Source organism: Mizuhopecten yessoensis, unplaced genomic scaffold (assembly GCF_002113885.1).
Source record: "Mizuhopecten yessoensis strain PY_sf001 unplaced genomic scaffold, ASM211388v2 scaffold8381, whole genome shotgun sequence".
Taxonomy (NCBI): Eukaryota; Metazoa; Mollusca; class Bivalvia; order Pectinida; family Pectinidae; genus Mizuhopecten; species Mizuhopecten yessoensis.
Genome location: NW_018407519.1, coordinates 982,283 through 994,438, shown reverse-complemented (window position 1 = coordinate 994,438; position 12,156 = coordinate 982,283). Strand labels below are relative to the sequence as shown.

The following is a 12,156-nucleotide window of genomic DNA, read 5'->3' as shown; positions in this document are numbered from 1 at the left end:
GATAAAATTATTATAATTAAAATTATTAGTCACTCTGACTACATTCTCCCAAGTTATTGCCATTTAATTATATTTCATTTAATAAATCAATATCTTTTTATGCGGTTTTTCCCAAAGAATTTTAGAAATGTAATTATAAATTATATACAGCATAGATGCAAAATATATGCATCAGATTTAATAAGAATTTACATTGCCTTTAGAATTGTTTATCAGACCTAATAAGTCCCAAACGGAGGAAAAACAGTTATCCTATTTTGACAATTTGTTTTTACGTAAATATTTATATTGAAGCATTTGCTAGGATACTATTTTTTTCGAGGATGATTCAAAGAAACACATGCAAATTGCTTGATCCCTTTTCTTAGAAAAGTTCAGTGTATATACGGGAAATAACGCCAATAACAGCAAATATAGTTGGATTTATCACGGCTGAAACATAAAAAGGTAAAACTGTTACTTTAGTTTTGGCGGTTCTATTGGTTGTTTACGAACACAGAGGAAATCAACTGGGGTGTAAACAATTCTGAATTCGATATCCATCCCGTATCGGTTTTGTTTAACCAAAACATGTCATGGAACAAAGTAATGTGAGTTCATCTGAGCCAAATACATGTACAATGTTTTTTGTTAATATTCGTTTTAGACCATTTACTTTTATGACAATTCTGAACAAATTTGTGAGAGTCTGATTGAACAAAACTTTAACAGATTTCCACATCTATTGTTTGTTTCATTTCGCTTTGATTAGCAAAACAATAATTCAATTTATTTTCAAATAACAGTGATTATATGGAAGCGTTCTGTAATTCAATAAATTAAATTAATAGTTTACTAAAATTATATCATCAAGAACTATTAAATCTTTCGTGTCTTGCCTAAAGAAACCAACCGATACTCTATAATTATATAGAACCAATTTTATTATCCACCCGTAAGTAAACACATGAACTGAATATAACTATTAATGATTAAATGTTATTCAGATGGCCATGTTCTTGTCAGAATTGAACTGACAGCAGAGGATTTTTTAAAGGCCTACAGTCAGAATAAAATCTATGTACTGTGTGTTATAATGCTATTATTTTTTATTAATAAGGTCGCGTGCAAATGTTTTCTTGTAGCGGTCGTCTGTAACCCACCAGATATGCCACCAGATAAATACGTTATCCTTAACCGCCGTGACGACATGAACGCTGGAGGTACGCTTCAAGTTAGCTGTATCAGCGGCAAGGAGTTGAAAGGTCCGGCTACACTCACCTGTTTGGTCAACGGTTCCTGGTCGTACGACAACAGTCAATGTAAAGGTATACATAATCCATGTGGTCAACAATAACAGTTTTATATCGCAGTAATATGTTATAATGGTATATCTTTTAAATAATTTATCATCCGTGTAACATTTCACATTTCTTAATTCCTGTTGTTAATTTCAAAAATGTTTCTATATCTTATTACATCATACTCTGTTATCAGGTCGTTTTTTACATCACCTTACCCAAGCCCATGCTAAATTAATGGAAGTTGGTTATGTGTCAAATATATTGGAGAAAAATATCTGAAGTAACTTATGCCATAGAAAAAAATAAATGTATCGCATTAAAAATGTTGAATGTCACACATTTCGATTTTACAAATTAATATTTGTTGGTAATTGTTGTAGCGGTTAGTTGTTCGAGTCCTGATTTACCTGACCACAGCGTAATAGTTCGAGGAAAGAAGAACATTTATAGATACAGGGACGCTATCTTAGTCATATGCAGTGAAGGATATAGTCCCCTAAATCCTGTCGCGTTAGCCTGTCAGGAGGACAAGACTTGGAACGGGACAATGCATAGATGTGATGGTAAGTATTATGTATAATAACTCTCTGAAAGTAATCTAACTTTACCATTAAAATTTAATCAAAGTTTTATATTAATTTTCCGAACGTATCTCAATACACTTTCTCTACATTGTGTGCAGCCGTTTCATGTCAAGTGCCGACCCCTCCTGACACACTTCAATATATTATCCAAAGCTCCGCCGACCTACAAGTTGGAGGAACGCTGTCGGTCGGATGCAAGTCGGGGTATAAGACTCTGGGAAATGATCAGATGATCTGTGAAGCAGACGGCCATTGGGGAGGTCACCTGCCAGACTGTCAAGGTAGGCAAAAACCCTGGAACCTCTTGCTTCAGACATTTATAACCACACGCCTTATATCAATTATACACTTCCACTTTCTGTTTGTCTCAAAATTAATCATATCAGGAATTATCCGGATATTTGCATCATGGCTTACTAACTATTAGATTTAAAATAAGCAGTTCTCCTCTTAATGTGAGAATTCGTATAATAAATTCGTATACTCCATTTGCTCCTAGTATCACATATGCTATTTTACTAAATTCTTTGGGTTGTTCTTATATCTGTTTAAATATCCTCGAAAATGTTTCTTTGTAAAATGTATACGGGAAGTAAACTATCTGTATTACAGCAATGATGTGTACACTGCCAAGCCTGTCTACCGACCTGTACGTTGTTGTGGAACAGGGTAATGGCGTGACCCCCGGAGACGTGATATCGGTTTGGTGTAGACCGGGAATGAGAGTAATGGGTTCCTCCTATCTCAAGTGTCAGACGGACGGGACCTGGAACGCGTCTTCTCCAACCTGTCAATGTAGGCAACATATCTACACCAGTTAAAACACATTTTGATATTCCAGTTTAGTATGGAACACATGTGATATCCTTCCATACATCATTTTTATAAGGATTCCTTTTCGCTTCGGCAATTTTCCACAATTCCAAGATGACACCTATCATGGGACTGATAAATAAATTACAACTACCAGACAAGTGGAAGTAACTCGAATGATAAACCTATAACTGCGCACTAAAATAACACGTACCTTCTTAACAGTACATCATAATAATGAGCCGCCGGCTGGGATCAGGGTCCTTAAGCAGTAAAAAATCAATTTTGTGATTTTTATGATTTCGAAATCTAGAGACATTTCTGATCACAATGATATAAAAGATATGTCAGTCCGTCAATATGTAATGATTTGACGCCACTTAAAAGATACGTCATACATAGAAGTATGCTATATGACTTCTGACGTCGCTGTCAACGTCATAATTTCTATCGTTACTTTTAAGATTGATACCGGCGGGTATCATATGTATATTAATTTTAACTGCTTATTTCTGGCTTCACTCCAGATGTTACGGTTCGGGTTAGAGCATGTTTGTGAAGGGAAATTCCAGAGCAGTTAAACGGAAATAATAAAATATGTTATTAAGTCATACACAAATACTGAAATGTTAAACAAATAGGGTTCCATATGACCATTGTACAAATAATACTTCTGTACTTTTGAACTTTGAAGACTATCATCTCTACTGTTTTCTTCCGGTTATAGCTGTGACAAAAATATGTTTACAACAAAATCTTGAATCAGTATTCACAAATCTATACCACTTTGTAATGACCATGACATACATGAACTAAAATAGAGATTTGACGTTGCAAGCGTGGTCACTATCTTTTACGTCGCAACTTTGAATGTCAGTCATGCCCATCTTAACGAGTTTTTAATGTATTGAAGAGATAATATCTAAAAATGCAACGAAGAAAACAAATCAAGAAAAACATGGCTTTCTGTGTTACGGATTAATTACAATTTTTATTTCTCTTTAGCGTATATATTCTTGCGACACTTTGGTCAAAACTAGTACAGGAATTAAAGATAAACTTTATTTATTTTACAACAATATGAAACAACATATTTCAGCTTATTTATTTTTATTTATTTTTTTTGGGGGGGGGGGGGTTATTGGAGGAAACTGGGTACCCAGAGAAAACCAACGTGATCTGGCAGGTGACCCAATATCTGTTCACATCTGGTTGGGGAATTGAACCCCGGCCGCCTTGGTGAAAGGCAAGTGCGCTATCCACTTCAACACCCAACCACTCAGTACAGTAGAATCATGTGTATTAAGTATTTGACCATTCTATTCTAGTTGAATATGCTGGTATACTTAGCCTCAGACTTACCCCATGTACATATTTGAGGTTGATGAGGTCACTTGTTCCAACAGTACCATTTTTCATTTGAATGAAAAACTTCAAAATCTTGCTGTTTTAATTTAGTGATTTTTTTTCTCAGATATTTGTTAAACATCACTTTCAGAAAACAAAACAGGCAGTTTAGTTAAGGCACAGACTATGTTTTTCCTATATTCAATACTGGTTTTTTTGTAGGTAATGAATAACAGTTCATTTCCCATCAATTTATTGGCCAAGGAAAATTTCAATACTCAAATCACATCACTACACATTTTGGCCTCACCTTCTACCTCCAGTAAACACTTTGACATGATGAAAACCTTAGAAAACTTGTACATCCACAGAAAGACCGTCCTTAGGCCAGTACAAATGGACTGAATAGTCACTTAAATGCACTATTAGTCTAATAAGTAGATTGTTAACACAGTATGTCATCATTCCTTTGTTTGGATAGATCACCAATATGAGCTTAATTACATCTAGTGTAGGCAGAGAAGGTCCCTGGCCTTTATCACCACTTTCTAGAAAACCTTCAGGAATGGCTTTGCCTATCGTAACTGGTCTCACATCAGTCTCCTCCCCGCCAAGTGCAGGTTTCTCCTTTAGTTCCCCTAAAATGAACATTTAATATACATATCAACAGAAAGTATATGAATTAAAAACCAATTTATATATACCTGGTACACACAAGGTTTGCTGATCTATGCTACACAATATATAAAATATACAGCTATATTATGAAGTAAAACAGTTTTATAAAAAAATGCATTCTCAACACATTTATTGGACGTTAAAAAACATTATACAATCAGAAACGATGGATTTCAGGGGGCTAAATTACCGAGTTATCGTTAGGTATTTAAGTTTTATGAGTACACGTATGAAGCTCTCGGCGTGTCACATATGTCTACATGTACGTAGGACTTCGACCGTGTAGCTGAATACGACCAGCCCGGATCATATTGCTAATAAACATTGTTTCACCGACATGCTGTTGTGCATGTGATGGTATTATCAATTACGTTAACAATGATACCTCTATATTACTTTATATTAAACAAGAAGGTGCCCCTAAAAAGTTCAGTTTATGCATAATCTATGACAAAATATCAAAAGAAAAGTTTGCTGAATTGATATTTGATATGAAATCCATAACTATCTCGCTAAAGATTGATGAGTCGTATAAAACACGTATAGAGACATATTGACCAGAAAATATTTTACCAACGATCAAGCGCGAGGGTGTTTTACAAAAAAAGATTGAAAAACAACAATTGCAAATCAATGAATCACATGCTCAAGTTTCAAACTTATGAAGTTCCCGATCGAATTCAGGGTTTATGCACTTTATACTATTCATCAGTCTCAATACTATGATGTACCACGTAATTAGATTAAGTCTAAGTTCGTGGATGGTGTACGTAGAAAAATGAGTTCCCGAGCTCTTTTGATGGTCGTTGGTACCGGTGACTATGAACTGGCCGCGCACGCGCAAAATTTCAAGCTTAGTTTCCTGCGGAAATTGTCAACATTTGATAAAGCTCTAAAAGTTAAAAGTTCCCAAAACATGTGTGCTAGAAAACCGACTTTTGTTTTTACTTCTACGAATGATATGTTAACAATACCGCAGGAATCGCTAAAAATATGAAAATACCGACGGTATTAAGCATTAAGCTGTATCAAAAGTTATTTTTTATCTTATTTTTTATTTATAAGTCCTCAAATAAAAACGCAGTATTTATATGTTTTCAAACACATTACATATATATAGTCACACGAACATATATTACGGACAAAGAGTCCGTAGCGATCTGGTAACTTCTACAAAGAATGGAACTGAAAAAAAAATCATCCATGGAACTAAAATAAAATCATCCATTCTGACGAGGAAAACAACAAATAATAAAACAAACAAAATGCTAAACCAGTGTTTACACAGCAATATTATCCGGGGTGGCCGTGTTCAGCAATGCGAAGTCCTTATATATGTGTGCACAAATGTGTGTAGTCCGAATTATTCTGACGTTTTATCGACTTTTTTAATATCGGTCTGTCGTCGATTAACGTCAGAACTCCGGCCCTCTATAATATGCGGGAAATATGCGCCCCGCGCCCGGAGCGCACTTCAAACTGATATTTTAGGAACAAATCGTCACTTTCACACACATGACGCACATGGATCGGAAGAAAAATATATTTTCTGATGTTGCTTACTTTATAGGTTAATCCACGGACTTAGATAACAATCTAATCTAATTCCGTGGTTAATCTTAGGGGCTAAGTCTGAAGACGCTTCACGATCTGCGGAGTTCAATTCGCACACGTGTGCCACGCCGCCAATCGCAAAAAATAAATTCACCATAACTCGGTCGTTTTTTCATATATCTAGCTTAAATTTGGAGTATATATCAATAAAAGTCTTATTCATAACAGATCCTCTGATGTCGCTTACTTTAGTAAGAGTTTTTAAAGATATTGCTTAGTGACGCTTTCTTAACTGTACAGGTTATTACACACACATGCCACGCCGCAGATCGTAAAATTCAATTCATCATAACTCGGTCAACTTTTCAAATATCAAATTTCATGATATAAAGGTGTATTATAGTCATTTTGACAACAACTCTCCTGATGTCGCTTATTTTATTCGGTAATTTTATAGATTTTGTCTGTCGACGCTTGTTGTCACTTGAAGACGCTTTCTATTCATTTAAAGTATTTGGTCATTTATCTCATTATACAATTTAAAAAAATACACATATTTTTCTTAATGTTTACATACCTCATATTTTACAGCATGTTTTTATTTTTTCTGAGTGTTCCCTAGCTGCGATAACGTAGCTTTCTGACGACGACATTTTTTTAATCGGGGCTGAAGAGGCCGGGTATTAATATATGTATTAAGTGTTGCAATGCATCCGAAGAACTGCATCAAAAATGCGTCCTTACATTCTCGAGATAATGCACATTGATATAATTTCAGTACAGAAAACATGACTAGTCGATTGACTTATTTGTGTTTTGTATAAATGTAGACGTGCAAGTTAGCCTGCACCCCTTGTCCCACACGCCAGAACTTGGCCAACATTTAGCACGATTACTAGCCGAAGAAACGGGAAAGAAGTGACTAAACAGATCGTCTAGCTCTGAAGCTATCACACTATCACATAAATTCATATACTTTAAATTGGGTTGAAGATAGGCTGCTACATGTCACAAGTTTAAACGCAGCCACTGTGTCTGTCATCTTCCGTAGCGAATGTAAACAATCTACCGGAAGTGTGCACACCAGAAAACGGAAATCCCTGTCGCTTGGATATTTAAGTCAATTTGATTAATTATTGATATCTAAAGTGTATGATATTGTTTGAATAATTAAGAGATAGCTTTCTAGTTTCAGTAGTTACATTATATATATATGCTTTGAGAATAATACAAGTTATATTGTACATTTTTGTAAAGCAAGTGGGATTTCCGTTTTCGCGCGAAACAGAAATAGAATAGAAATATGACGTCTGTCGGAATTCCCGTTTTTCTCCCTTTTCATTTGCTAGAAGTTGAGGACCCAAATCCCAGCCGGCGGCTCAATTAATAAGTATACAACAGTCTTAGTAATAATGATGTGAATCAAACTATGAAGTGTTGTTCTGGGTACATTTGTCACTGTACAAAAAGTAAAAAATACGGTGAATGATATACATTGTATATATGCGATATCGGAAAAAAACGGTTTATGTATATCAATATTTATTGCCAACATTATTTCATAGTAATGTTTTACAGTTATCAATTGTTCTCCTCCTTTGGAAATTGAATACGATGTGATACCGAAGAAGAATAGCTACATCTATAAAGATACTGTGACGGTACAGTGTAAGGACGGGTTTGAACTTCAGGGCACTAATACCCTTCAGTGTGGACTTGACGGCACGTGGGGAAGACACCAGTCCTTGTGTTCAGGTACGTACGATAAAGGAATACTACTTAGAATCAGTTTACCAATACATATATACATTTCTATCATAGCATACATGTCTAATTTCAATATCACGAATTCTAAGATAACAATGTGGTTAACGCGGGTTTGATTTATCCTCGGATGTATTGTATTTCTTCTCATAGTAGCGATGAGAACTTTCACTCTCACAAAAAAACACTCTGTTTTATGATTTTGATATCTTGAGCATATGATTTCGTTTTAAGTGACAAAATGTACTTTTCAGAGGTGAAATGTTCAATCCCTTCTTTAAGTAAATTTCACGTGGTAAAGATGGACGGCAGTGCCTCGTTGTCAGTGGGAGGGATGATATACGTTGGCTGTAATAATGAGACATCTGCCGGATTTATTAACCTAATGTGCACAAAAGATAAACGATGGAATGCATCGCTACCAACTTGTGACAAAATCAAAGGAAAAGGTAAATATTTCTGCGGGATAAAGAACTTAGCTCGCATTATTGTTATTTTATTAATCTATTTATTTATGCTCTATATTATCCAATAAAATTCTTGATAATCCCATTATTTATATCTAAATGGTTCTTAAATTGGTCATTACTTATTTCACATTAGCCAATGTCATGATATTTTTCCAGAAACTGACTTTGCGTAAATTGCATTTTTGTACAGCTTGAGAGTATCATTACTTCATCTAAAATAATTCGGGGGGAAAACTCGTTACTAGTATGCTTCAATAAAAAATGCTTTATGTACATGTATATATAGCTTCGTAACTACACAAACTATCTACTTTCTAGCTATGTTAGCTCCAATGACGGCAGGAGCAGATGAATTAACTGACCTCGATACAGGTATCATAGCGGCTTGTGTAGTAATATTTCTCTGTACAGCAATCGCAGCAGCAACATATTTTCTTATAAGGTAAGCATTAAACGTATACAGATAATTCCAACTGAGGTACTACGCAGATGACAGAATTCATAGGTGAAACATTCAATGATAAATTAATACAAAACAAATCGGTTTTTTTATTTTATATTTGATACTAATTTCACTGAATAAAAACGATCAAGATTTGTTTTCTCCGGAATAACCCGCTAACTTTCAAACAGCTCCTGTAAGTAACACTACAGTTAACAATTGTCCTAAAAATAGACATGCGTTCCAGCCAAGTTACTGAAATAAACAAATTATATGTCCGTTACTTTTTGTAATGTTTCTAGTGCATTATATACCAAAATTGAAAACAAAAAAAACAAAAAAATGAAGAAAAAAGAAAAAAATGACTTATTTGAATCAAGATAAACCATAAGACCAAGAAGCCCTGATCAAAACATTAAAAGAAAATATATATATTTTTAATTTTTATCGAAATGTGAGTCTATGGTAAAATAAGATAACTGCAAAAACCGTTTTTGGTAAGGACAGGGTTTACATACGTATCGCCTTAACCTTTCCTATTTTAGGTTCCGATAAAACATCCGGAATGTTACACATTCATTGCAAGAAAATGTTGTTTTCAAGATAATGTAAATATATGTATCTAGTTGTATCATCTGTTACAGGAAATTCAGGGAAAAGTCAAGAGGAAAGAGTAATATAGCTATTGATTATAAGGATATGGAAGATGGTAAGTTATCATGATTTATTGTTGAATAACAGACTGTATACCATAATGACTATGAGATATAGAAAACAAGAACCAAGGCGCTTCCAAAGCTTTGTAATTCAAACTATTATCCTCAGAGTCAATATGTATGTTCCACATCTCAGAGTCAATATTGGACATTTTCCCTGACACGCCAAACGTATTAAAAAACATTTATACAGACAGCTATATTTAACTTTTACAATCATTAAAGTTCAAAGGGTATATTTTTTTACAGAAATTATCTATCAAGGCTGTTGTGGTGACGTAAAAGAGTTATTTTTGCATGTTACATTTTTTGGCAGTGGTACGTGTATTATTGTGTAAAAACAATAACAATAGCCAAACAACTTTGTTTTCTTTATTTCGTTTAGAATTGTGAGGACGTCAGACATGGTGTATACCCTAAGTGCTTGGAACAGTTATGGCTTTGTGTTTATAAAATTCTACAAACAGAAACTGTCTCAAAATGTTAATACATATATTTGAATGTATTTAAATGATAAGTGAAACATCAATCTGGTGAATATTAGGGAAATATGTATGTTATATAGAAATAATGTATTGGGCCGGTCCAGTCTATATGAACTTACCATTATAACTGCTGGAATAAATTAATTGACAATTCCCGTGTCTCCTTCTTCAAAGGGACACAACCCCGGTTTCCTTATTAATCGACATATCGCATGCATACTTATTTGGATATGTGTGAATATATTTATCATATTCAACCATGAAACATGGCATGTGTTATTATGTGAAGAGCGTATTTACAATAAACTTTTTTAATGCTTACAATTGCATACTTGTTACCTTAAAAATAGCTTTGCCTTTTTGCCTTTTTCATTTGATTTTTTCTTATTATGAGCAAAGTAAAATAATTCTTAGTGTCAAATGAAAAGTTAAACCCTGAGGATTTGTGCATCTCATTATTGAGTTTTATTTGTGTGGGGTGTTTTTTTACGAATATTTGTTTCGTATTTTTAAATGTCTATCTGAAAATAGGAGATCAACATCAAACACAAAGGATCGCGAATTATACTGAGCCTTGTGTCAGACATATGGTAGTGTTTTATTGCGTTTCTTATGTAGTGGGATCTGTCTAATCCAACTCTAAAATGTAAACGAAGGAAAAAAAGAAAATATGGACGTAGGAATTACACTATTTAAGTTATAGTTTTAAAGTTTTTATTCGTCTAGGTTTCTACAAAGGCATTGTCTCTGAGAGTATCATTACGGTATGGGTATTTTGATAAGAAAAGTATGGGTATTTTTATATCAATATGTTAATTAAGATATAATAAAAGTTGTTTGACTTGCTCATATAATGCACTTCGTATATTTTTACCTCAGTTATATTTGTCGCCAAAATACCCGGTATATCTAAGCTGTTTTTATTTCTCTTCGTCAAACACCTTAAAAGGACCGAAGTTGATCTTGACATTTGTTTGCAGTATTATAAGTCTTCATTGTGAAATATAATACTGCGCTAGATATCCATACTCATATATGTATTAGTTAAAAGCCATTTTATTTTCAAGTGTTTATTCCAATAGATAAAATGCTAGAAATAACATAATGTCAATACTGAAGTAAAAACATTAAACGAAAATCAAAAACTATAAAAAAAACAACAGCAGCCGATGAGAGATTAAAGCTGGAAAAAAACACCATTTAACAAGACGTCAAAACAAGGGGAAAGACAGAAGCAGCCGTGAAATACCAAAACAAAAGGAAGCGTGACAACAGATACCATAACCAAAAAGAAAAGCAATCGAATCCGAGGAGGTGTTAAACAAAAGGAAGGACAATAGCGTCGACGGAGATTAAAAAAGGGAAAGAAAAAAGCATCCGAAGAGAACAAAATCAGAGAGAAAAACGTCAGCATCCGAGGAAACAAAGGTAAAAAAACACTAACCGAAGAAAAAACAACGATAAACTCTACTGTTTCGGATAGGGAAGCGTTTCTTGCAATGCATATAGCACACGTCTTGATATCGCCTGTCAAACTTAAAATCGTTATTAGTTACCAAGGTTCGTAATCAAACTCACCATAGTTTTAAAAGCGATATACGCCATAAATATTACGTTTAATTTATACTGCTGGAGAATACCCTCATCACCTATATATATTCAACATCGTAAACGTTAATTTTCAACAACTCTTCTACATGTGTTTGATATTATATTCTTTTGATATCAAATCTCGCTGGTCAACAAATCACCTTTATCTAACAGTTTCATATAACATCATATATCATCATTAAGTACCTCCTTTGTTTGTTAATATTTTAATATATAATGGTAACCTAGTTGGTTTGACCTGTATTTCAAATACTATTGTTACTTGAAAATATAAAGTCAACAATGTTTACGATGGGAAACCTTACAAAGGTAGCTCTAAGGTCCCATTAATTGAATCTTATACTGTTGTATATACCTTTTATCTTCGTGTAACAGACTTTGTTTACAAAGAGTCAATACTGTCGATTTC

The 12,156-nt window shown here is 33.9% G+C and overlaps 1 protein-coding gene across 2 annotated transcripts in view; it reads left to right on the top strand.

The window, feature by feature from the left end:
- The window catches only part of LOC110455784 (sushi, von Willebrand factor type A, EGF and pentraxin domain-containing protein 1-like), a 31,662-nt gene extending 20,167 nt beyond the window's left edge, over positions 1-11,495 (top strand). The window contains exons 23-31 of one of the 2 annotated variants that reach the window (XM_021506146.1): positions 1,125-1,307; positions 1,664-1,846; positions 1,966-2,148; positions 2,480-2,662; positions 7,838-8,014; positions 8,278-8,472; positions 8,812-8,935; positions 9,580-9,644; positions 10,037-11,495. In XM_021506146.1, coding sequence (XP_021361821.1) covers positions 1,125-1,307; positions 1,664-1,846; positions 1,966-2,148; positions 2,480-2,662; positions 7,838-8,014; positions 8,278-8,472; positions 8,812-8,935; positions 9,580-9,644; positions 10,037-10,044 — 1,301 coding nt within the window. In that variant the 3' untranslated portion in view covers positions 10,045-11,495. Of the gene's footprint in view, positions 1-1,124; positions 1,308-1,663; positions 1,847-1,965; positions 2,149-2,479; positions 2,663-7,837; positions 8,015-8,277; positions 8,473-8,811; positions 8,936-9,579; positions 9,645-10,036 lie in introns of those variants that run through there. The other variant, XM_021506147.1, reaches the window with a different exon arrangement.
- The last annotated feature ends 661 nt before the right edge of the window (positions 11,496-12,156 follow it).